The sequence below is a fragment of the Rhineura floridana genome, chromosome 1, assembly GCF_030035675.1.
Source record: "Rhineura floridana isolate rRhiFlo1 chromosome 1, rRhiFlo1.hap2, whole genome shotgun sequence".
NCBI classification, from domain to species: Eukaryota; Metazoa; Chordata; class Lepidosauria; order Squamata; family Rhineuridae; genus Rhineura; species Rhineura floridana.
In genome coordinates, this window is record NC_084480.1 from 259,500,097 (window position 1) to 259,528,028 (window position 27,932).

Consider the following 27,932-nt stretch of genomic DNA (forward strand, 5'->3'; position numbering starts at 1 on the left):
CACACATACCCGGTACCTAAGATCCTAGAGATCTGGGGGATTAGACCTAGGATCTTCTGCACCAAATATATGTGCTCTGTTACTGAGCTATGGCCCCTCCCCAATTGCTTTGAACAGTATAGAAGAGGAAATTTTGACAGATGCAACTTGTCATGTAGGAGTAAGAGAACATACACAACTATTAAAAGTACAGTAGAGCTCTGTGTTCCTTACTGTCTAACCAATATACTAAGTGGTATCACAGTTTCCATTTGATACATTGAGAATACTGCCAGAGGTCATTTGATGACTTGCCTGAGTACCGGTAATGAAACATAAGGACAGAGGATTGCAAATTATTGCCATAATCCAGAGAATCAAAAAATAAAAATAAATTTCAAACCCCTAGTTCCACATGCCCAGGAGTTTCAATTTCTTTTTTTAAAAAAAAGAGCAGCCCTCCCCCTTCCTCCTGGTATGGAGTTTCAGATGTGATTTCTAATGTGGCATTGTGAGAGAGGAAAAGGGGGAGGGAAACTGTAGCTCATCTTTTCAGGGGAGGGAGCAAATATTGATGGCCATACCTAAACAGTCTTTCTGGATTGGGACCAAGAAGTATTTAGCCACACAATCAACACATTATAATCTTTGTTACAAAGCAAAAAACAGCATGTTTTTTCCTCCTCTTTCCCTGAAATAACCTTGCTTAAATTTCATATTTGTGTCAGCCTATTTGTTTGTTTGTTTGTTTGTTTGTTTAATATCCCACCCTTCCTCCCAGAAGGAGCCCAGGGCGGCAAACAAAAACACCAAAAGCACTTTAAAACATGTTAAAAACAAAAGACTTTGAAACATATTAAAACAAAACATCTTTAAAAACATATGAAAGCAATACATCTTAAAAACATATTTAAAAAACAAATGTAAAAATATCTTTAAAAGCCGTTTTTTGCATTAGTGTAAAATATATTAGGCCTAAATGAAACATTAGGTACTTTCTGTGGGTGATATCCAATGAAGTCATACTCAAGAGTAGATCTATCAATGGACTTGTTACTTAAGTCCATTGATTTTAGTGGGTCTACTCTTAGTATAACAAACTTTGAATCCCCCCCATGTGTGTATGTATGTTTGTTTTAAAGGTCTTAATAAAAAAAAAAGTTTCTTACAATGTATTCTAAAGTCATTTTTAAGTAGGGTTTTCAATGACACATCCCAAGAATCATCATCCACAGAGTGTTATAAATATGCATCTTATAACTGTTTACTAAAAAGATTGTTTTTCCTGCAAATGTTGGATTGATTCAAACATTCAGAGCTGCAAATGATAGGTCTATGTGGGGAGAGGAACTCTCCTGTGCCTTCTTTGGTGGCAAAGTCCCCCGCAATAGTGGCTCAATTGGAATGCATGCATCAGTGCTGAGGCTAATGTTTTAACATCTCATTGGTACACAATAAATCATGAATAACTATGAAACGATGCTTAAGATCTGAGATACATAGCAATGTCCTCTTGATCTTCGAGCATGCTGCAGTCTTTTGAACAGGTAGAGCTTCACTGATGCAAGTTGAGTGAGTAGGGTAGGGAGCATCCAGTGTATTTGGATGTGTTCCAGTAGTTGTAATCTAGGATTTAGTGCTAATTCCCAGAATATGCCTGCCATGTGGGGTCTGCTTGGAAAGTACTCATTTGGTGTATCATGTAAAGTAGAGCCCACTGAATAGTTTGTCTCTCCACACTGCTACCCAAAATTTCTGGTCCTAGTGTGTACACAGAGCCAAAGAGGGATGTGCTAGAATTCCATCCAATTCAGATTTGGTACTGAATTTTCCATTAATTTCCTTATTTGTTATCAGTGCAGATCAGATTTTTATGTAGTGATTTTCCACGGCTATTTTTTGGGGGGGGGTTAAAACTGCATCTACAATATTAATATCGATCTTTTTATTGATATTTCCTTCAATGTATCAATATTTCCATTCAAAATATCAATATTTTAAAATTTTAATATCAATATTGAAATTGAACAGATTTGTAAAAGCTGCGGCTTGTGAACAAAAAACAAACTCAAATTGATACCAGCCTATAAAGTTGATGGAATGCTTTTGAACTGGCATCCCATCCCTTGAGTGAAACAGATTGCAGATTCATGCTGCAGCCCTCCAATGATTTCCTGCCCTGTGCTCTAAAAGCAATATGGTTGACATGGTATAGTTAATGCTATCTAAATTAACAATTCATAATTTAGTTGAGGAATTCACTACAACAAGATGCTTAGAATTTTTAAAAGGAGCTAGACAAATTAATGGAGGATAGGGCAATGGCTGTCTTCAAGAGCAGTATAGACCTGGATACCAACTGCTGAGGGCAAACCACAGGGCAGGCTTGGGGAACCTGTGGCCCTCCAGATGTTGTTGCTCTATCAGCCCCAGCCCACATGGCCAATGGTCAGGGATGATGGGAGTTCTAGTCCAACAACTGATTTTCTGGATCCATTTCAATCAGGGTTTAGGCCCAGTTTTGGCATGGAAACTACCCTGGACACCCTGTATGATGACCTATGTCAGGAGGGAGATAGGGGGAGTGTGTCGCTGTTAATTCTCCTTGATCTCTCAGCTGCTTTTGATACCATCAACCATGGTATTCTTCTGCAGCAGCTGTCCAAGTTGGGGGTGCGTGACACTGGTTTGCAGTGGCTCCTGTCCTGGTCATTTTTAGAGAGAGATGCTTGGGAAATGCTGTTCGACCCAGTGGAATCTTCAATATGGGGTCCCACAGGGCTCGATTCTATTCCCCATGCTATTTAATATCCACATGAAGCTCCTGAGTGGAGTCATCTCTGTGCTAAATTGGTGTCTTACCTCAGTATGGGACTGGATGAGAGCCAATAAACTGAAGCTTAATCCAGACAAGACTGAGGCACTGTTAGCTGGTGGTTCTCTAGACTGGATGGATAGATTGTGGCTCACTCTGGATGGGGTTACATGTTGATGTATGTGAGTATTTGTTTTACAAGGGAACTCTGTCCGTGAAGAGTTAATGACCACAGGAGCTAAGATAAGCATCAGGTGTGATTAATTAAGGGTGGGAACACGCCTAGTCATCCTGAGTGCTGGAGCAATAAAAGAAGGAAAGCAACACAGTGCTAATGGGTGCAGATGCTCTCCGTATCTCTCCACACACCCGCGGACTGCTCACTGTCTGAGTTAAACGCTGCAAGTCTGATGAGGACTGGTCGTGCTGCTGGGAAAGCGAAAGGACGCAGAACCTCTGGCTGTGCTACTGTATATAGACTGTTTGACTGTATGTATCAAGCGTTTGCTGTTATCTTCTGTTTACTTTGTGCAACGTCTGAGTAAAAGACTGCTTATAGCACTAACACATGTATCCAGCCTCTTTGTGTGAAAGAGGGATCCAGAATAACTCCAACATTACACTCTCTCTGAAGGAGCAGGTACATAACTTGGGGGTACTCCTGGATCCATTACTGTCACTGGAGACTGAAGTGCCCTCAGGGGTGTGGACTGCTTTCCAGCTTTGATTGGTGGCCCAGATGCACCCCTATCTGTATAGGGATATCCTCACTTTGGTTGTCTACACTCTGATAATCTCTACATTAGACTACTGCAATGCATTATACATGGGGCTGCCTTTGAAGATGGTTTGGAAACCCCAGCTTGTGCAGAATTTGGCAGCCAGATTGGTGACAGGGGTAAGTTTTTTGGTATATATAACACCCATTCTGGCACAGCTGCACTAGCTACTAATTAGTTTCCAGGCTCAATTCAGAGTGCTGGTTGTGACCTATAAAGCCTCAGGAGCTCAATAACTCAAGGACCACCTGTGCCCATATGAACTGACCCAGACCCTACTCTCTTTATCAGAGGCCATTCTTCATGTGTCCCCTCCACAGGACGGTTGGAGCTTGGCAACGAGAATGCACCTTTTCAATGTTGCCCCCCCAACTGTGGAGTGCTCTCCCAGGGGATACACACCTGGTGCTTTCTTCATCCATCTTTAGGTGCCAGACAAAGATCTTCCTTTTCACTCACTTTGGCTCTTGAGGTGTGCTGTCTCAGTTTGTTTCATTTGGGTTTTAAATTTTTATACTGTATGTCTTTAAATTTGTGTTATATTGTAAGTTTTAAAATCTGTTTTATATCATATATTTTTAACTCTGTTGTAAATCACCTAGAGACCATTGGGTATGAGGTGACCAACAAATGAAATAAATGATAATCATACCATATGGAAAACCAGAGGGTCCCCATTCCTGTCATGGGGGGTGTCCATTAGTTTAATGCCTTTGTGAACTTCCCAGAACCAAACTCCAGAACTGCATAGAGCTTGGTCTGATCTAGTTATACATATCTCATTTTGTGCAGGTGAAACTTCAGAACAGAAAAAGTAAACAAATTCTAGAATTCCCATGTGTCCGTGATTTTTCAGATGCCAAAGGATGTACAGTGGCTGAACTTCCAGTTCTCATAGCTGGCTGCAGTTTTTTAACAGGTTTGTTACTTGCCACATATATTTCTTTGCTTATTAATTTTATTTTATTTAAAGCATTTTTACCTTGCTCTTCAATTGAAAGGGCTCCGAGAGCAGCATTCCTGGCAGTCTTAACAATCTTAAAGATATAATGGAAAGGGGAAGAGGAAAATAAGTAAACACAGGCACCAATTTACATTGTAGTTCTTATGACTAGCTGGAATAGAAACAATTCAAGGAGAGGAGGAGCCTGTTGGAGGTCACCTCTCAGCAGAGCCAATGGGGTGGCCCTGCATCCCATGCCTTCCTCTGTTGCAGCCTGATGGAATGGCTGCTGCTGCCTGCTGGTGACAGTTGAGGACCGACAAAGTCAAGGGAATAATGTGACATGTTGGCAAAAATTACCATTTTTGAGGAATGTACAGCTCAGTCAGTCCTCAGTAAGCAGCATGAATGCTAGTGCCAGCATTGTAAACCCATATAATGACCACCTCTTGTGTTGCACTAGCACTGGCAGACTTACCACTTGTGAAGATTACACACAGAGAGAGCATTATTCAAGGAAAAGGAGGTAGAAGGCAGAGTAGAAAAATAGGCTTGCGCATAGTTCCTGACCACAAAGAGGGCTTAGCAATGCTGCAGGATAAGATGCAGGCTGCTATGTTTTTTACTACAGTATTCCTACACAGATGGCCTCATTTCTCTCTCAGGCTGCATACACACCATACATTGAAAGCACATTACTTCCCACAAACAATCCTGGAAACTAGAGTTTGTTAGGAGTACTGGGAATTGTAGCTCGGTGAGGGAAAAACTACAGTTCCTAAGATTTTTGGGGAAGATGTGCTTTAAATGTATGGTATTGTCCTGCCCAGAATGCAAGACACGAGACGGAGGCGAAACTGGAATTAATTGTTGTTTAATTAGAGTTACATTAAAAGCAGTGCGCTTCATAAACCTGACTATGCTAACTCACTACTGGCCCTAACTAGTCTACCTAGGCATTCTCTGCAGCATGTGGAGTAAGTTGACTCAGCACCCCAATCAGGGGGGCACTGCCTTAAATAGGGTAGGTCTTTGCCTGTAATCTCTGACTCCTGCAAAGAATCACCTTCTGACCATCCCGCTTCTTGTGTCATCTTGCGCGGGGCGAGAGAGGGTGAGCCTGTGGCTGCTCATCTGACAGCGAAGGCTCACTAGGTGCCGGCTTGACCTCGGGGTGTGGGGAGCGGGTTGGCAGGGAAGTATTTGAAGTGCCAGGTGAGGAACCCTGGGGGGGTGGAGTTGGCATGAGAGATTGCTTCCTAATGGCTCTGTTGGAGTGCTTGCAATTGGAGAGGGCGCCACGTCAACAGGAGGGCTGACCATGGGAACTTGCGAGCTGTCAGCATCTCCCCCTCCCTCAGTGTCCTCGAAAGCCCCATCTTCCTCTGACATCTCTCCCTGGTCGATCTGGGGCTCAACAGGTATACACACATCTCCCCCCCTCTCTCTCTCACTCTCTCACTCACTCACACACACACACATACACACACCTCCTCCAGGCCAGTTCACACTGAGTATATGACCAGTGCACACACTTTTTTTTTTGCCTGAGAGTGATGAAGGGGCTTCCAGAAGGGGTCTTAATATTGTAAAAGCTGGTTCAAATATCACAAACCGGTTATTGGCAACAGGTGTTTTTTTTCAACTTCTTAGATTTTCTCTGGAACAGGTAAATCTGGATTAAATGGGCAAGGGGGAATACTGGATGACATGTTGATGTGTGGATGCTGCAAAAAAAATTACATTCATGAAGAGCACCCATTCCAAAATAAACACTCATCTGGAAACACCCAAAAAGTCATTAGGGATGGGTGAGAATTTTGATTCAGTTCACATTTCAAGCAGAAGTTATCAAATTTGCAGTTTCCAAAACAATGAGAACCAAATGAGAACAATGAGAACCAAAACACATCCATTTGCATTTATTAGAACTTTGGGATGCAGCTCGCCAACTAAATCATATTTATAAAAATGCATGTATTAGTGGAAATTGTGCATAAAATGAATGCTGAGGAAAATAGCATGCAAAAAGGTATGATGTGATGAAAAATGGCTTGCAAAAATGTGTAACCTTTGTCAAAACTGCCTACAAAAATATGTTTATTTGGAGAAATTCTCACTCAAATGGGGGAGAATTTTCATAAGGATTTTTTAAAAGAAAAATTCACAGATCGCTGTAGAAATGTAGAGAACTGAATTTAACATTGGAAAATGAGAAACTGAGAGAACCGAAACAGACAGATCTTCCATCCCTAAAAGTCATATAAGGATTCAGTGACTGATCCAGATTTTTAAAAAAGAGCAGGAGTGATGTGCTCAGTGGCCATGTGAGGTGTTCAGGAACCAAGCCTAAGACTTCCTTCCTGAGGTCCTGCTAGTACCTGTGCAGCCTGAACGCCACACTGACAAATAAGAGTCTACTAATAGAAGCAACAGAATGCACATTAATTTAATGTATTATTGACTGAGATTTAGTACCTCTTGCTTTTTCTTCAGTTAAACAGTATGTTCTGTACATCACAACGGACTCCTCCCCAGAATCAGGAACAGATTCAGATGTGTATGTCACTTTGAAAGGTTCAATGGGAGACACTGGCAAGAGGAAATTACCAAGGAATGGGGAGGACATTTTCGCCAAGGGGAAGGTAAGTTGTCAGGAGCCAGGGCCAGCACCAGGCATGTCGGAGCCCTTGGGCCACAGCCTGCCCTGGCACCCGGCACCCGCACTCAAGCATGCACACCCCACCCACCTACCTACCTTTCCCTTGGTGAATGCTGCTTGTGCTGTGCGCACATGCCTGCCATGAACCAAAATGGTGGCCGAGGCTTCCCTAAGGGGCTGATGCCTCCACTGACATCTTGGTTGATGGCACGCATGCGTGCTACATCCGCACATCCCTGACATCAACCAAGATGGTGGCAGGGGCATAAGCCCCTTAGGGAAATCTCGACTGTCATCTTGGTTGATGGCAGGCTTGTGCCTGCAGTGCAACCAACATTTACATCAAGGGAGAGGTAAGTGGGACGTGCAGGTGAGCGTCACAGGCCTGTGTGGCAGTAGGGGTGTTCCTGGGAGCTTCCTCTCACAATTGGTGGCAGGGTTGGGAATCAATGTTGCCATGGATTGTGGAAGGGAGCGCTGCCCACCCACCTTAAGGAGGGGCCCTAGGCCAGGGCCCAGACTGGCCAACCTCTGGCGCTGGTCCTGATAGGAGCACCAGCTTACAACTTTGTTTGCTATGCGTTGCATTACAAAAAATACAGCTGTTTGTGTAATAATGTTGTTATGCACTTGGTTGCTTTGTTGCAGTCCATTTTAGTAAAGAAAGCATAAGTGTGCTTTCCTTAAGCTTTAAATGAAAATATGGGCATTAAAAGTTAAAACAATTTAACTGGCTAATTCTGTTGGTTTCAAATCAGTAATCAAGCAGTTGCCCAATGTAGTGCTAAACATTAGAGCAGTGATTCTGACTCAGTGTGCCTGGGTCACTTTCAAGCCTGTCCACTGCCTCCTCACTTGACTGCCTTGCACCCTAGCCATGCCATGGCCTTATGGTTGAACCAATGCCAGCACCAGCAACTCCTTGCATGCTAACTAGAGGTGGCCAGGAGAAAGCTGAACTGTAGAACTTCAAAAAATGGAAAAATAACAATTTCCAAGGATGGATTAGACATCAGAAGAAAATGATGTCAGTAATTGCCAGCTGGTTATGCCAAACTCTGCCTCCATCAGCCACTGCACCACCATTTTGAGACTGGTGGACCTAAGTAATTTTCAGCTGTCTCAAGTGGGCCCTGGAAGTAGAAAGTTTGAGAACCACTGCATTAGAGAATTTCAGAATAGTTTTTAACAAAATAGTTAATGATTATTGTGATTGTAGGGTAACAGTGAAATCCTAGTAATTCAACCTACCATTTTTATTGTGGCTTATTCCCAGGATTGAAATCTAAGTTTAAATTTCTTACATTAAATGAAGTAAAATATTTTTGTAACAATTGTTTACATGACACCAAGGACTGCCAGTTCTGTATCAGAAACAATATCATATTTTTATCAAATTTGTTATCCACTCCTGGAATAAATGTGATTCCTCCATGTATTGTACTTTGCTGTAGTAAGTAGATTTAGAACTGATTTGCTGATCCAGACTTTCCCAATCTAGTGTCCTCCAGGTGTTTTGGATTACAACCCCAATGGCAGTTGAAGTGGAAAACGTCTGGAGGGTACCAAGTTGAGAAAGGCTCACCCTTATTAAAATGTGCCATGGCTTTATGTGAGGTTATCGGTTGCAGCTGAGGGTTGAAATAATATACGGACGCAGTAAACTGGGTGAAACAAAGGGCCACTTTATTAAAAACTTCAAAGAAAACCCTTTAAACTAAACCTGCAGAGGGGAAACATAGCTGTGGGAGCTGGCTATAAGCAAACAGATAAACTACAATGATTGGACGACCAGCCCCTACCGGGGCAAGGGCAAGTTGTTCTGCTTACCCCTTACCCCTGCCACACCCTGAAGGTGAGCAGTTGCCCTGCATCTCTGGGCAGATGAGGTAAGTTGGCCCCAAAGGCAGCCCATATTCTGCCCCCAGGCCATACAGCCCTGAACTGCAGGCCTCTGGAATCTCTAGTCACCCCAAAGGTGCCACCTAGCTGTCCTTACCTACTTCATTTCCCACAGCTTCCAGGACAAGTGACTGGACAGCCTAAAATCAAATTCCAGGAGAATCAATTTTAATGTTGCTGAATTAGCCAAATTAGCCAAAACAACCTAATAAACACAACGCCCCCTAATCCAGTTCCATCCGGAAGCCACAGTGTGGAGCAGGTAAAAAACCTGCCCATTGACAAGGATGGGCAGGATAAAAATTCCTACTCGGCCCCGAAGTGACCACAATCACACCACAGCAACAGAAGGGCGGGGTGGGTGTCACGAGCCAAAGAGGAGGGATCGGGGGTGGCACTGGCTCACATAAGCTCCGCCACCCCAGCCCCATGCAGTCACGCCATGAACACAGTGTGCACCATGTGACAACCACCCTCATCCAAAATGGCGACCGGGGTTTCAACCCAAGGCTACAAACATGTCTTGCCAGCCCAGGCTATGCTTGGGCAAGCAGATCGGGAATTGTGTTTGTAAAGAAAAGCCTGCTCTTTACTACTGGTAGGCTATGTGTAGCAGAAAATATCCCCCTAGATGCAAAGGAGAATGAATCACATTCTACCAAGCAGTTGCTTTTCCTAATTAGATGCCACAAGAGAAGTCTTTGCATATGTAGTTGTACCACAGATTCAAATTGTAGTAATATATTATTTTGTTTATTGCATGCACTTTTATTTTCATGTATTCCTCCTATCTTTATGCTTCTAAAAGATCCAGATTCTCACCAAGGAGACTACCCTGAAAAATATGTTACACATACAAGCAGAGCAAATAAATAGCAAAAAATTATTTTTCTGCAATTTAGTGAGTACTTCCAGTAGGATAAGTTTGTCTTTTTGTTAGTATTTCTAAACAACTATACCTGGGATGGGTGGGTGACTACCTTCTGAAGATGACAAACCCCTCCCTCCAAATTGGCCAATTATCCTATTAGGATGGTAAACAAGTTTGCTTGGGCCACACCCTGGGGGATTTTTCCACCGACAGCGACAGATACACTGTCTGTGAACTTGTGGATCTGTGGAACAGCAGACTGATGACTAAAACAGTGGCTCCCAAGCATTTTTTCCTAGTGGAAAGAGATTTAGGCTACAATCCAGAGGATTCTTTAAGCATTTCATATACCCAATGAAATTCATTTCTCATTTAAAGCCTACTCTATCAAATTCAAACCTTCAGAAACAATATAAGAATGGAAACACAATGATCTTTTGAAATTTTCTCTTGTCTGAATTTTGTGATGCTGTTTTCCAACGGTTGCTTACAAAAATGCATATATTCAGGGTAAATGTGCATAAAAATGAATATATTAGTGAAAGCTTTTCATTTTTCTTTCACAAATTGGGCTTATTAGAAGAAATTTGCACTAAAAATCTGAAGAATTTTATTAGGATTTTTTTTTAAAATGCAAATTGCTGCAGAAATGTAGAGAACTAAATTTAAGTTTGGAAAAATGAGAAACTGAGATAACTACAATTGACAAATCCTTTCATCCTACTTAACAGTTTAAAATAAATAAATGAAAAGCAGCCCCCACTACCCTATCACCTGGGTATCTGTTTGAAACTCCATCCCACATCAATAGCATTTTGTTATATAATTCAGGATTAGGGGCTGGGCGCATTTGTTTGGAAAGAAAATCAGAAGCCCTAAAGGACACCCATGGCTAAACACATGCTTGTATATTGTAAGCCTACAGCTGGAACACTGGATATCAATTCAGAAGTATGGTGAAACTGCAGATTTAATTTGAGTGCAAGGCCATGCATTTTTAGTGTTTTCATTGAGCAGATAAAGCATTGTTTGTTTAGCTAGTTTTTGTTATGCTTCCATTGCTACCATAGGAAGCTACACATACACCCCATTTGCTTTTATTATTTGATATTAAAATAGTACAAAAATTGTGGTGGGATATTTCACTGGATATAAGCTTTCCTGATGAATCCTGGTCAATATTGCCATGTTTTTGCTTAACAGTTCCAACAAAATTATCTCAGTAGGTAAGTATGGTTGACTATGCAAATGTGTTGTCCTGATTCATTTATAATGTCATGACTGAAAAAGCTAAATATCAATACTGTGAATATGACAAGATCAATGTATGTTTGCCTTAGCTGTGACTTTTTTTTTTTTTACTATGCTTACGTTTGGAATTTGTATGTATATTATGTGTGTGTGTTTTTCCTTTAAACTAAAAAAAAAGATAAACTCCTGTACAATATGCTGCTTTTTAGGCAAGCAAACCTGTATCTTGAGTTTTTCCCCTTTCATCCTCTGCACCTAGGGAGCCTGGAAACAAGGAAGTGAAGGGTCTTACAATATCTCAGGCATGGAATTTACATGCTTCACCTTAACAGTTGTGACATTTTAAAATGTGCTTTGCCAAGCAATATTTTTTACCCTGACTCTACAGTAACGTCCACTCAATGGAACCAAATTCCTGTTTAATATCATGTCAAAATATGGCATTAGCCTCATACAAATGCCAGGACAGTTATAAACAGCATATGATGTAGAAATATATCATGAAGTTTCTGATATTTAAATATGATTTCAAGAGATGGAGAAACTGGTGCCCTTCATATTATATCCTGCCTGGCCTGGCTAGGCACCATCTGCAATCTGTAGATTGTTTGACAATCAAAAATTTGATTAAATTTTAACATTTTGAAAATTGTAGCTGTGTATGACAGGACCAGGTAAAGACCATACTGAGCCTACCAAACAGATGATCATCAAGAAATTTCTTTATATGTCTTTAACACCAGTTACTTCCCATCAGCTAATCTCTTTGTCTGAGCAGATACAAAATATAATGGGTCACAAAGTCAGCTGGCTGATGGAAAGCATCTGTAGAACAGCATGATGGTACTAGTAGTCAATCCCACTTATTTCTGCATCTTGAACTATTTCATTTGCTTTTCCTAAAATTATTACTATTTACTGAATTTATATCCTGCTCTTGCTGCCAAAGGAGCAATATCTGTATGAGAGTTCTTTCCTATATTCTCTCTTTCATAAATGTTTCATGAAGTTTGTTGTAAGCCCAGTGTAACAATATCTGTTCTGTAGCATCAATAGCCCCCTCTAGGATGCACACCTTAACGTGGTGAGGGGGTCTGAGAGCATTGAAGAAACTGAAAGCAATGCCATCAGGAGTCTAGACCAAGAGGAAAGCAGAAAGGAAGTCCGGAGGCTGATGCGCACCAATGCGAAAGGAGAGTCCGGAGTTGTGCAACCTACACAATAGGAACATGAAATGTGAGAAGGATGAACCAGGGAAAGTTAGAAATTGTCAAGCAGGAAATGGAATGTATCAGTACTACAATACTTGGCGTGAGTGAATTAAAATGGAAGGGAATGGGACATTTTCAATCAGGCAACTACAAAATATTTTATGCAGGAAATGAGAAATTAAGAATAAATGGGGTTGCTCTAATAGTGAGATGAAGCAAAAGCAAGTAGGAGCTATAATGCAAGGTCTGAGTGAGTGATATCAATGAGACTTAATGGGAAAGATATCAACATAACCATCATCCAACAGCAAACGCAGAAGAAGAGGAATCGGAAAGATGTTATGCAGAAGTACAGGAAACTGATCACACACCAAAGAAGGATGCTCTGATAATCATGGGGGACTGATATGCAAAGGTATGGAACAGAGAAGAATGAGAAATTGTGAGGAAATGGGGCATAGGAGATAGAAATAAAGCAGGAGTGAGATTTATTGAATTCTATGAAGCCAATAATTTGGTTCTTGCAAACACATTTTTTGAGCAACTGAAAAGACAACTATATACGTGGACATCACCAAATGGGCAAAATAGGAATCAGATCGATTATATAATTGGAAGCAGAAGATGGAGACGGTCCATACTTTCTGCAAAAACAAGACCAGGAGCAGAGCAGGTCATGAACTGATAATATTGAAAATCAGAGTAAAGCTAAAGAAAAACAGCAAAACCATCATAATGCCAAATACACTTTAAATAACATCCCAGAAGAATTTAAATATCAAATAAGGAACAGATTTGAGGCTTTAAGCTTAGTTGATAGAGAACCAGAAGAACTATGGAGTGAAAGAGACATCAGGGGAAAATGCAAAAAGACAATACCTCTAATTAAAAAGAAAGTCCTCAATGTATAACTCTTAAAATGGTTAAAGATAGAAAGAAAGAAAAAACAAAAGGAGAGAGAAACACGGTCAGAACCCTAAATGCAATAATACAATGACTAGTACGTACTGACAAAAATAACTAGTACAATAATTATTGTACAGAGGATAATAAAAAAGGTAGAACAAGAGCCCTATTCCAAAAGATTAGAGAAATCAAAGGGAAATTCAAAGCAACAGTAGGGATGTTGAATAATCAACAGGGGAACTCACTGACTGACTGAGATGAAATAAAAGGAAGATGGAAGCAATACACTGAAGAATTATATAAAAGAGATGCCAGGATGATAGATTTATTTACAGAGGAACCATATGAATGAAACCAGGAATTTTAGAATGTGAGGTGAAAGTTGCTCTTAAAATACTTGGAAGAAATAAATCACGAGGAACAGATGGCATACCAACAGTTGCTACAAGCTACTGAGACTGAATCTGTCCAAATTTTGACAAAAAAATTGTCAACACATATGGAAAAGAAAACAATGTCTCTGGAAGCATTCAATATATATCCCAATTCCAGAGAAAGGGGATCCCAGGGAATCCGTAATTATCAAACAATTGCCTTAATATCCCATGCAAGTAAAGTAGTGCTCAAGATTCTACAACAAAGGCTCTTGCCATATATGGAGCGAGAAATGTCAGATGTCCAAGCTGGATTTAGAAAGGGAAGAGGCACCAGAGATCAAATTGGAAAGATATGCTGGATAATGGAACGGAGCAAGGAATTTCAGAAGAAAATCACCCTGTGTTTTATAGATTACAGCCTTGGATTATGTCACCATGAAAAACAATGGAATGCTTTAAAAGAAATGGGGGTGCCACAGCATCTGATTGTTCTGATGCGCAGCCTATACTCTGCACAAGAGGCTACTGTAAGGACAGAATATGGAGAAACCGACTGGTTCCCCATCGGGAAGGGTGTGAGACAAGGGTGTATTTAATCACACTTTTATTTAATCATATCATATGGAAAGCGGGCTTGGATCAAGATGAAGGAGATGTGAAAATTGGAGGGAGAAATATCACTCATTTAAGATATGCAGATGATACCATACTACTAGCAGAAATTGGAATGATCTGAAATGAATGCTGATGAAAATTAAAGAGGAAAGTACAAAAGCAGGACTACAGCTGAACATCAATAAGACTAAAGTAATGACAACAGAAGATTTATGTAACTTTAAAGTTGACAGTGAAGACACTGAACTTGTCAAGGATTATCAATATCTTGGCACAGTCATTAACCGAAATGGAGACAATAGTCAAGAAATCAGAAGAAGGCTAGGACTGGGGAGGGCAGCTATGAGAGAGCTAGAAAAGATCCTCAAATGCAAAGACATATCACTGAACACCAAAGTCAGGATCATTCAGACCATGGTATTCCAATTCTCTACGGACATATCTGAAAGTTGGACAGTGAAAAAAGTGGATAAGAGAAGAATCAACTCATTTGAAATGTTGGAGGAGAGCTATTGCTAGTCGGGCGGTATATAAATTTAATAAATAATAATAATAAAATAATGGACTGTGAAAAAGACAAATAATTGGGTGTTAGAACAAATGAAACCAGAACTATCACTAGAAGCTAAAATGATGAAACTGAGGTTATCATACTTTGGACACATAATGAGAAGACATGATTCACTAGAAAAGACAATAATGCTGGGAAAAACAGAAAAAGAGTAGAAAAAGAGGAAGACCAAACAAGAGATGAATTGACTTCATAATGGAAGCCACAGACCTGAAGTTACATGATCTGAACAGGGTGGTTTACAACAGATGCTATTATTATTTATTATTATTGTTATTATTATTATTATTATTATTATTTATACCCCGCCATCCTTCCGAAACTGGAACTTGTGGCGGCTTCCAGATAAAAAACACATATAATTAAAACATACAGAGTCTAGATTAAAATAAAATTAAACTAATTCCAATATTAAAACCATTCACATAGCTAAAAGAGAATCAAAACACCAGTTTAAAAATGGAGGAATTAGGCATTAACAATGCAGTTCCCGTCAAGCCCTGTCTTTAGCAGCCGTCAATACCAAAGGCTTGTTGGAATAGAAAGGTCTTTGCTTGATGCTGGAAGGACTGCAAGGAGGGGGTCATTCTTACATCCCTAGGAAGGGAATTCCAAAGCTTAGGGGCAGCCACCGAGAAGGCACTATCACGCATCCCCACAAGTCGTACTTGAGAGGGCGTGGGTATTGAGAGAAGGTCCTCTCCTGAAGATGTCAGGGCCCGGGCAGGTTCATATTGGAGGTCACTGATTCATAGGGTTGCCATAAGTCATAAGACTTGAAAGCACATAACACACACACACACACACACACAGCATCAATAGAAAAAGAGTCCAACAATAAAAGGTAGGTGTACTTGTTAATCAAACTTAGTAACACGCTAAACCAGTTTTAATACTGCCTTACAGCTCGGTACTAACCAAGTCTACTCAGAAGTAAGTCCTATTTAATTCAATGGGGACTTCTCCATAGGAAATTGGGTTAAAGTAGTTGCCTCAGGCTATGGTATGAAGGCACATATGGTCAGGTCTTGTCAGTGCCTGGATGGGAGACTGTCTGGGAACCATATGTAAGCGCCTTGGGTTTCTATGATGAAAAGAAAAGGCGGGGTATAAATGTAATAAATAAATAAATCCAGAACACACTTACATGGGAATAAGTCCAATTGAACCCAATGGAGCTTACCTCTGAGTAGAGATGTATTACATTGCAGCCTTAGATATCCACAAAACTCCTCCCAACTGCAGTCTTGGACATAAGAGAGCATCTCGTTGTCATGGTCCAGATCCCCATGTAGCAGGACCAAAGTTAACATATGAGCCTGCTGGCTCAAGCCAGTGGCATATCTAGCCCAGCATCCTGTTCTCACAGTGGCCAACCAGATGCCCATGGGAAACCTACAAGTAGGACCCGAGAACAAGAGCACTCTCCCCTCCTGCTGTTTCCAGAAACTGGTATTTGGAAGCATACTGTTTCCAACTGCGGAGGCAGAGCACAGCCATCATGACTAGTAGCCATTGATAGAATTTGTCTAATAATCTTTTAAAGCTATCCACTGTAACTATGTGCACTGTGAAGAATGCTTTCTTTTGTCTGTTCAAAATCTTCCAACATTCAGCTTCATTGGATTTCCACAATATCACCTTGCACGCAATTAGTAATTGTGTGGATTTTCAAAATTGTAAATAGCAGGCATAGATGAGAAAGAGAGCTGGGTATCATCAGCATACTGTGTTAACACTTCAGACTACATCTTTGGAAACCCCCACTTAGCAGTTTCATGTAGGTGCTAAATAGCATAGGATACAAGGTGAAGCCCTGCAGTACCCCACGTGCCCAAAGTCACGGGCCAGAGAGGCAGTCTCCCGGCATCATCTTCTGGGATGTGGCTTCCCAAAACTGAGCTGTGGAACAGAGCTACTGAAGTTCAAGCTCCGCCCCCCAATCTTCCACCCCACCATAAGCCTCCTAACAAATCCAAAAGAGCTAAATGTGCTCCCCCAGCAGATCTTAAAATAGTAATTTTTATTTCAACAAGCCTTTGGAATTGAAAGCTGTTAAGGACAGGTCTTAAAGGGTGCTGCATTGCTATTGTCTAATTGTATTATTTTAAACTGAGTTTGAATTATTTTAACTGTATGTATGAATGGTTTTAATACTGTAAATTGTTTAATTTGATTTTAATCTAGACTTTTGTATGTTTTTAATTATATGTGTGCTTTTATCTGGAAGCCGCCATGAGTTCCAGTTTTGGAAAAAGGGTGGAGTAAAAATAATGATAATAAATAAAATATAAATAAATAATTTAACCATTTCCGTGACTCTCATGTATATTATTGTAGCACTTTTGCTGGCACTGTGACTTTCCACAATAGGGTTGGAAAGAGCTATCAGTTTTGGTTCACTTAGTTTCTCATTTTTCTCATCTTAAATTCAGCTCTCTAGGTTTCTGCATCAACTTGCAATGTATTTGTTTTTTTAAAAAATCCTTATGAAAATTCTTCAGTATTTTGGTGCACATTCCTGCTAATAAACACATTTTATATGCAGTTTTGACTAATGTACACATTTTCGCAAGCAATTTATCCTAATATAATGCATTTTGTATGTTACGTTCACCAATAAATTCAATTTTATACACATTTTCCCCTAATATATGCATTTTTAAAGCATTGTTTAGTTGGAGAATTGCATCGCAAAATTTGGACAAGTGTAGATTTTGAAGGATGGATATGTTTCAGTTCCCATATTGTTTCAGAAAGTGTGAATTTGATTAACTTGGCTTTAAATGTGGATTGAATCAAATTTCTCCCCCAAACCTACCCAAGAGCAGTTCTCCTTATGCATCATGGTTCCCACTTGTGAATATTTTCCAGCAGCCCTTCCAAGGAGGATATAACAAGGGAATAAGTTCTCTAGCACATGTACTTGAGGTATCACCTATTGTAAAGTAAATGCTACAGGTCTCTGTGGCTTCTTTGTCTGCAGAACTCCAGTCAGTCTATACTTATTCTTGTGTCAATGATGTAAATCACATTTTCCCTAATTTGTTTATTCTGTCATCATTCCACAGTTTCTCTTTATTGGTTTACTTTAAATCAGCAATTCCCAACGTGGGCGGTAATGCCCCCTGGGGGGCATTACAGCCTTTCAGGGGGGTGTTGGTGTGACTACAAACTTTAGGGGGGCATTTGGGTTCATTAGGGGGGCGTTGACATTTGGGGGTCTGATGCTACAGTTGAAGCATTTAAGTTTAATTTTATTTAATACACAAATCATTAATTTTTAAACTGTTTTGTCCCCAATTAGAATGTATTTAATAGTCTCAATTTGTGGAAATAACACTATAAATAGTGTGTGCTCTTTAGTAAAGAAATTCTGAATAGCGGCCAGTGTCATATCAAGGAATGGGGATATTAGCCACGCCCCGGCACTAGCTAATGTTCCGATGCTGTCTTGAGGGATGTTGGAACCAATCACGAGAGAGTGTTTGATAAGCTGGGTGTATTGGTGGAGGGTGCATTCTTCCAACGGATGAGTGCCGTGTGCAAACGGGTGATGCAGACAGTCAGTTATTTGCTGGTTTTCTTCAGGAATGGGACACACTCGCTACCCGTTGTTTCTGTGATGTCTACTTTTCTATAACTATGTATGTATATTAATAAATCATACTAAGAATTCAATGTGTAATCTAAGTGCAATAAAAAGGCATGATAAAAACGATCAGTAATAATCATTGAAAATACCTTTTATGCATTACTCATATTTTAAAGGAAGAATAGGAAGAATTGGCATATACTTAATCTGAGGGGGGCGCTGGGCACAAAAAGATTTTGCAAAGGGGCGTTGGGTCGAGAAAGGTTGGGTAACGCTGCTTTAAATGAATAACCCTAGTCATGGGTTTTTTGTTTGTAGGGCATAAGTGTGTAGAACAAGAAATAGGGCTGTGCTTTTAGCTCCACTCCCAGTGTTGCATCTTCTCCTTTCAGTGGCCACATATTGTGTGTGGTTGTGGTTGTTCATGAGCAGGATCTTATGCTTTGGGCTTTTTGCTCACACAACCACACACAATATCTAATTCCTGAATGACAAAGACTTGACATCGGAGTGAAGTTAAAAGCATGTGTTAATTAGCTAGATGTTACTCTTACAGTTAACAAAATCTAGTTTTAGACTCAAGTTAGTATCATCTGAAATAAGTTCAAATCCTTATTTGTCTCTTCAGTTATCATCAAATGGGATTTTAAATAAATAAATAGATTCTCCTGCTTCTTCAGTTTTTATAATGTTTTATTTAATGTGGATGTAAGAAGATGTTAAAAGCAAACCCCTGCAGAGGAAAAATGTATCAGAAACAGCTGGAAATAATTTGTAGAAGGGGAAGATTGGTGAGAACTAGACTTTTGTGGTGTCCTTTTACTGCTATTTCTATTCATAGATGTCCCAGTTATGAATTTAAGGAAGATACTCTTTATGCCTCTTCCACCAGGCTCCATCTCTGTAATTCTATTTTCAGCAATGAAATATCTCCAAAGGAAAGAGGAGGATAATCAGGCCACAAACTGGGATTCATGGATCTCTGTTTAAAAAACACCAAAAAACCCCCACCAAGCCTGGTTATAATAGCTTGCTCTAGCTTCTAGTAAAAATATTTAAAATGGAAAGTGGGGATTATGGTAAATGAGTAGAAATTAAGGGCTATAAGAAAGCAGTTGACATTCAAGACTTCACAATGAGGGATATGGTGAGTCTTGATTCACCATTTCCATTTCTATTGGGAATATATTTTGTTAACCAATCATCAAGTCTGGACTACTGAGGGATACGTGACTGATGTTATGCAGAGACTGGTTATTCAGAATCTGCTGCTGATAATACAGCTACTGCTGACATGAAGGAAAAGATCTGACATTGATGAGTGTGGGATAAAGCCAACTCAGATTAAAAAATAAGTCAAGTGCAGTTTTGAGGCCTTGGGAACAACTGCTGTATATGTTAAGGTGCTCTGCTGTAAATTAAGGATTTCACAAAAAATATGAAGCTCATTTTTGTTGTTACTGGTTTATAGAGGAATACGAAAGGGCTTACTGTGGTTTTAAAGGGAGTTTGCTTTCTTTCTAAGACAGAACAATTGAAATGTCAGTTTGGGACTTTTCTTTGAGACTAAGATCAGCATATATACCTTCCAGCAGTACAGTTCTAACAGGAAGGGCAGCAAGATAATGTTTCTTAATAAGAGATTTATTTCCCCCCCCTTTATTTTTAGTTAAAATGTTTATACTCCGGCTTTCCACTACAATAGGCCCCCAAGGTGGCTTACAATTGAAGACAAAAAAGCAAACCAACCCATAATGAAATCCTTAAATTATAAAGCTAGAATACAGAATGAGTTAAAGCAGCAGTAAAACAATGGAAGAGAATTCATATTAATTCACCAAAAGTCATTTAATTTGCTACATAGATGACACAAGATATGGTGCCAGACAAATATCTCAAGTCTGGGGAGGGTATTCTGTTACCAGGGCTCCAGACAGAGAAGACTTTGTCTCTGGTTGCCAACAACCTAATCTCTGAAGGCAGAGGCAACCACAGCAGGGTCTCTGGGAAGATCTTGGCAAATGGGCAGGTTCACATGGAGAAGGCAGTCCGTACGGGAGAAATGTCCTAGTCTGAGGCCATTTAAAACTTTATAATTCAGCATTAGCACTCTGAACTGTGGCCAGAAATGAACACAGTGAAAATCTTCTAAAACAAGTTTCATCTGGATAGTGCAGTGTAATATTAACCTGTCTGCTACATTCTGAATAAGTTGAAGTGTCCAAACAGTCTTCAAAGACAGTCTGACATATCATAACTTGGGATATGCATATCTCTACTTCTCCATCCTGCATGTAACTGCCTTTCCTCCCCTTTGTCCCATGCCATCCCATATGCAAAAGTAGTATTTTGCATGTGGAATGTTAACTGGAGCACGGCCCAGGGAGCATATCACCCCTGTGCTTTATCGACTCCCCTAGTTCCCAATTTGTTTCCGGGCCCAATTCAAAGTCCTGGTTCTGACCTTTAAAGCCCTAAACGGCCTTGGACCAATATACCTGAGGGACCACTTACGCCCATATGTACCTGCCCAGGATTTAAGATCATCTGCCTCTGGTCTCATCTGCATGCCTGGAATAAAAGATGTTAGACTGACAGGCACACGGGAGAGAGCTTTTTCAGCTGTGGCCCTCAAGCTTTGGAATATCCTACCCCAAGAAGTCTACTCAGCTCCCTCCCTGTTGGTTTTCCAGAGACTTCTGAAAATGATCTTGTTCCAGAGAGCCTTTGGGAGGGACTGAAGGTAGAGACTGACACTGATTTTATGCCTTCTACGTTAAATTTTACTTTGTAGCCCCTTTAGTACCACCCCCTATATATATGTATGTGTGTGTGTATTTTAGTATTTTATATATTTTAATTGTATTTTATGTATTTTAATTTATTTTAATGTTTTTGTGATTTTATTGTTTACAATTTTATTATGTACATGTTTGATTTTTTTTTTGTAAGCCGCCCTGAGTGCCCTATTATAGAAGGGTGGGACAGAAATATTTTAAATAAATAAATAAATAAATATTTTCCTTGATTTTTTTAAAACTGTGAATTATATGTTTTTGTGCTGTTTATGACATTTACATGTAGACACTTAGATTTCATAAAGAACATTTCATTCAACATCCATTTTCTTATATAGATACCCTTTTGTTAAGTGGAAAGCCTGGCACATTCCCTTTTGTTAGAAGAATGTGTCTTTGCATAATTAAAGAGTTGGCCAAGTACAGGTGATTTGTTGCCATAGTTGCTAATGGTCAGAGGTGTGTTTGGAAGCAGTAACATCTGCATAGCGTACACTACACTGTCATGCTGCAAATACAATTTTCCTTTTTTGTGGTGCCAGGAACCACTCAGTAATTCACTACGAAAATTGATAGAACACATGAGATGGGGTGGGTTACTTCCAAGGTAGTACTGGAACACCCCAAATCTATGTATATTTGGAGAATTTATTCAGCATTCCTACTCATAACACTGCAGCAATTGCCATCAGAGTATGGATAACTGTAGAATGATCAACACTTAGCAGAAGGAGTTGCAGCTGGCATACTAAGTGAAGCTAGTGAAAGGCACTTTGAGCCATCAGTGCTAATCTTTTCTAAAGACAGGTCTGGGTCTAATAGAATTCCCAAGCTACAAATTTGGTCATTTAGAGCACTGTTCTTCAACCTCAGGCCCCCAGATATTGCTGGACTACAACTCCCATCATCCCCAAACAGCATGGTTAATGGTCAGGCATGATTGGAGTTGCAGACCAACATCATCTGGGGACCCAAGGTTGAAGAACACTGACTTAGAGGGAGTGCAACCCCATCTAGAGCAGACCAAACGCCTACTCTATGGATAATTGGACAACTACTAACAGTCGGGATCAGCTCACACTGCAAGCCTCTTGGCAGCAGTATCACTGCCTCTTACCAGGAGCAGAAGGGATGAGAACAGGGCTGTGCAGACACACTGGCAGGAGTGCTGGATTGGCTCTGCTGGCATGTCCTTGTAGTCCCAACCTCACAATCATCTTGTCTCGCTCAGTAAGTAGCAACGATGCCACTGCTGGGAGGCTAGTTCTATGGTTCCACCCCACCAGATGAGCTGCTCCTGTCAGTATTATCATTATCTTGCCTAGACCGAGTTTCAGTTTATTAGCCTTCATCCAGCCCATTTCTATTTCTTATGTATCATTAATGCTAAATTAGTCCATGAGAATGCTATGCAGCAAATTTCTCTTTCAGTGCCAAGATTGTTTCAATTCAAGGTGCTGGTTACAGCTGAAACAATAAATCAAAGGGATTATGCACTGTGCAAGGTTTCCCCCCCTAAATATTAAACTGCAGCCCATAACCGGATTATTGCCAAGTGAATTCCAATTCTAAGGCCAATCTATTCAGCAAAAGCTAGAGTTACTAGTGCTTGTGTAAATCCATCTTTGTAAATTGTCCCCAAATTCATTTTAACCCTGAACAACTGGATTTGTATATACAGCTAACCCACAATTTATTTATTTATTTATTTATTTTATTACATTTTTAGACCGCCCTATAGCAATAAGCTCCCAGGGCGGTGTACAGCATAATGTAGATGTAATTTCATGTAGATGAAAGATATCCTTATTTTTTTTCTGTGTATGTATGTGCACACACAAACCCATTGTTTCCATTGCATGTGCTGATTTATTTTGTTCAGAAGTCAAGGCAATATAATTTAGTTTTGCTCTATCCATGATTTGGGTTTCCCAAGCCTTCTCATTAGCGTCTGTCAGCATAAATAATAAAACACTGAGCTCCTTTTGCTTTTAGATGCTTGACAGTTTAACTTTATGATGTATCAGTCTATTCTGTTTATTAAGCCCTCAGCATGTTGAATGTGAACCTTCCAGGTGAATGTTTTTCAAGTGGAAGCAGTAGATATTGGGACTCTGTATGAGCTTCTCGTGGAAAAAGGAAAAGGCTCTGATTGGCACCTTGAGAAGATTACTGTGAAAGAGCCAAAGTTTCCAGGAAAGGAGATACTGTTTATGGCTCAAACATGGCTGAGAGACAAAACTGACAGGAAAAGATGTGCCTCAGTAACTCTGAATGTTACAGGTCAGTATTATTTGAGACATTACTTATTTGCCGAGAGTCTCCTTCAGAACTGCAGAACATACCACTTTTTCTATTTATTGTAAGCCTGTTATAACAGAAAGCACACAACGCAGAATCTCTGCTTACCACAGCAACAGCACTAGCCAGCTTAGCAGTTAGAGTAAACAATATTAATAAACTGTTGGAACTTGCAACCAAATAGAATACAATTTTATGGGAGTTTTCTGTCACCAGTTGCCTGTCATTTGTCTGCAAATGATCCCATCCCAAAGCACTGGTTGAGTTGCTATAAGGGCATAGAAAATTCACAACATTCCAACAACTGCAAGGAAGGGTCACTAATTTGATTAAACTAGTGATTGTTAGCAAGGGGTAAATTTCCTCCTCTGTGCACCTTACCTTGCCTTTTCCAAGTTTGCTGGAACTCTAGAAATAGCTCCATTGGATTACTGAAAGTTCTCCATGAAACCTCATTTGCTGTGCCTGGGGGAGAATTCTGCCAGCCCTAGTTGGGGGTGGGGGCAATGTCAGGAAGAGCTGGCTGGTAATGTTAATGAGGCCTTTGCCATTGTCTGCCACATAAGTCCAGCCTAGGAATTTTATGGGAACTCCTTGATTGGACTTCCTAACTTCTTTTTCTTTGCATAAAAGCAAATGAAGGCAGCCCAATGTGGATCAGAAAATTTGGACCATGACAGAAAATTAACCATTCCCTTTGTGCCCTTTCCCTGATTTAAATTGGCCCCTGGACATTGCTCTTAGCCACAGAAGACAGACAGAAAACTAGTGCAATAACAATGTAATAGTAGTTTGGGGATGATTTAAATTGGTGAAATGGCATTGGCAGAAAGAGTTCAAAATCCCTGTCTGCCCTAGCTCCTGGGAAACAGCTTTCAAAAGGTATCCACAATTACATCTGGATTAGCCCTTGGCTTGCTCTGACAGGAAGCAATAATCCCTTGCAGGTTCTGTACAGAAATAATTTGATAGAGAGACAGTGTGGTGTATGGTTAAGGTGTTGGACTACGACCTGGGAGACCAGGGTTCAAATCCCCACATAGCCATGAAGCTCACTGGGTGACCTTGGGCCAGTCACTGCCTCTCAGCCTCATGAAAACCCTATTCATAGGGTCGCCATAAGTCGGAATTGACTTGAAGGCAGTACATTTTTTCCCCAAATGATTTTCAACCCAGGACCACTCCTGTTCTTCTGCTGCTAGGCCCAAGCCAAGGTTTGGTGTCTTGGAAGAGGTCAATTAACCCCTAAGTGTAACAGCAGCTGCATAGACCTTGCACAAATATTTGCAAGCCTGGTGGGGCTCAGCATGAGAGGAGGGAGGGTCTGACTGGGCTCTTTCAAACCCAAAGCAAATTTCATTAACTTTCTCCAGTAATCCTTTCCCAGTTTTGTAAGGAAAATATTAAATACCAACATTTTAAAATAAATTATGACGTATATCATCCAGGGATAAGTAACCTGTGGCCCTAGAACTCAGAACTCCCATTGGCCTCAACCAGCATGAATAATGGTCAGGGATGATGGCAGTTATACTCCAGAAATGTATGGAGGGCCTCAGGTTTCCCATTCCTGACATAAACTTCCATGATTGTCCAGGCATTCTTTTAAAAAACAAAAACAAAAACTTTTAAGGTTTTCTGTCTTGTTTTAATTAGAAATAGAGGAAAGGAGAAGCACAGCTGACTCACTGTTACAAAGTCAACGGATGAACTCAGGTATTTTAAATAACTGCAGTCAAGGCTGTATTCTGAATTCTGTAGCATCTTTTCTATCAAAAGAATATATATGGAGAAATGGTATTGCATTTATTGATGGTGGCATAATTAGCTATCAGCCATAGATGGAAAAAGATCAGTTGGAGGTGATGGGCTCTCTAACCCTGGAGGCATTCAAGAGGCAGCTAGACAGCCACCTGTTGCATATGCTTTAAGTTTGGATTCCTGCATTGAGCAGGGGTTGGGCTCGATGGCCTTATAGGTCCCTTGCAACTCTGCTAATCTATTATTCTATGCTCATCCACTGGTGAGTGGTGGATGAGATTATGGGACATAGTTTATATGGTTAAACTTACTAATATAGTAAAGGTAAGGGGTGGGCAACAAAATCAGTAGTTTATACAGAAGTTGAGCCTTTTTTATATTACTGGAATGATTGGTAAAGGATGTTGTACAACCATACTCATTACAGGGTGCAATCCTATCATCTCTGGTTTTTTAAAAAACTTCTCTTCTTTTACCTTTTCCTTCTTGTCTCTCTCTCCTTTTGCTTTTTCTCTAATTTATTCATTTAGTTAGTCCATCCGTTTGAATATATTTACTTTTAATTGTTACCATTATCACTTTCTGTTCATTGTATATATAGACATATTGCACTATATTTGACAATTATTTATTGTTATGTTATTTTTCAGGTGTTATTTCTTCTCTCATGTCTCAAAATATTGTTGTTGTTATTGTAAGACTAATTTAATTTGGTTTAAATGAGAGTCCATAACTTTGTAGCCTAATATCATATCCACTGATTTATTTAAACCAAACAAAAACCTATTTATGTTTAGTTATAATGTTCTTCTGTTGTTGTTTTTCAGAAGGTTCATGGAAGATTTATTTCACTAAATGTCATGAAGATTCATCAAAAGAATTTAAGTCTTGGGAAAACATTTCTAAACTTATTATGGTATTTTATGGATACAATGGCAAATCTGAGCCAATTTCCTTAGAGAGCAAAGTGGGAGATCAAGCTGAGGACCAAATAACATACAATGTAAAATAATGTATATTCTTTCTCACCTTTGCCATATACAGTTTAAATTCTTTTTATAGAGGAACTTTTTATAGGCTTAACTTAGCAGCTACTTAATTTAACCATCAGTTTCACCTCTTCAACAAATTATTTATCCTTATTTGATGTCGGTATTGATGTATATTTAAAAAAAGATTGGGCTTAGGAGAGGGTATGTCAACAAAAGACAAGACCAGACCACTACCTAGTGAGATTTATGCTGTTAACAACCTAGGTCTCCTTACAGGGGTGGAGACCTATTAAAATGGTCTGTTCAAGGAGTCTGATTGTTTTCTGACAGCACTTTGTGGTTTTCCTGGCAATATAGTAGTGGCCAATTCTACTGAAGCCCTATCTAATTTCTGGAACAGCTAATTGGCTCGGGCAGTTCTTACAAACACACCTGATCATACTCTCAGGTCCAGCAAAGCCAGGTGTGCCTCTTGATTTTCCTCATAGCTCAGGACAATGAAGCTGGGAGGATATTGACTAGAGTAATGGTGGCAGAAAACTCTTTAAGAGCCTCACTGAACAGGCAAGAGTCCACTTCTCCATGGTGGTGAGGTTGACAAACAGACTGTTGTTCTTCAACACCACTGTATCTATGCTGAGTTGTCCAATTGAATTGTTTCAGGTGGCCAAAGGTCTCTTTGGGGCTAACTCCCCGGGGACAAAGGATCACATAGCCCTCAGTGACCTGTTTGCAAGACACTTCACAGATATACCCACTCATTTTGTTCTGACTTGGACACATGTGCTGCTTCTACAGACTTGGTGACTTCAGCACCTGCTCAGCCTGTTTTGATGGGTCCTTCTCAGTGTATGTTGCCTGAGGACATGGATAGTTTCCTTGGAGATGGATATGAAGCCCACCATTTGTACTTTAGTCCCTAGCCCATCCTGGCTAAGAGAGGGACTGGCCAAGTGGATTAGTGCTGTAGTGAATGCCTCTCTTCAACAAAACATGATACCCTCGAGCCTCTACAAAATAGTAGTTCGACCACTTTTTAAAAAACTCTCTTAGGACCCAGTAGTGTTCAGCCAGCCCCAAATATTCCTTCTGTGAGCAAGGTGTTAGAGTAAGTGATAGTGTCTCAGCTCCAGGTTTTCCTAAACAAAGCTGATTTTCTAAACCCGTTTTAATCTGGTTTCTAGCTCGGTGTCCTGTTCTCACCAGGTTCCTTAAGGAGGCAAGAGACTACTCAGCAGCAACACAAGGGGGGTAGCACAAGGGCAGTATCCAGGGTCAGTCTGAAGTCAGAGTCCAAGATCTACCTTAAAACCAAGGGTGTCAGGCAAGAATCAGGGTCAGAAGCCAAGCAGTCTGTAAGCAACAAAAGTAAGGGGCAAGATAAGAGACAGGTCTGGGTCCACAGATAATCTTTAGACAGGTCACGTACAGAGCTGGACATTGTTCCAGCAGCCCTTCCAGTCTAGCACTGGGGCAAGGCCGGTGCCAGGCATAACTGGACCCTTGAGCACCAGCCTGCCCCAGGTCTATAGCGCCCACCCGCCCTCCCCACCTACCTCTCCTGTTACAGTAAATGCTGTGTGTGCTGTGAGCATGTGCCTAC

General features: G+C 40.3%; 1 protein-coding gene across 1 annotated transcript in view; it reads left to right on the top strand.

Annotated features, from left to right (window-relative positions):
• RP1 (RP1 axonemal microtubule associated) overlaps positions 1 to 27,932 on the top strand; it is a 296,219-nt gene that overhangs the window by 245,585 nt on the left and 22,702 nt on the right. Inside the window, exons 45-49 of the mRNA XM_061598841.1 lie at positions 4,366 to 4,492; positions 7,013 to 7,161; positions 23,351 to 23,558; positions 25,233 to 25,292; positions 26,165 to 26,340. Coding sequence (XP_061454825.1) covers positions 4,366 to 4,492; positions 7,013 to 7,161; positions 23,351 to 23,558; positions 25,233 to 25,292; positions 26,165 to 26,340 — 720 coding nt within the window. The remainder of the gene's footprint in view (positions 1 to 4,365; positions 4,493 to 7,012; positions 7,162 to 23,350; positions 23,559 to 25,232; positions 25,293 to 26,164; positions 26,341 to 27,932) is intronic.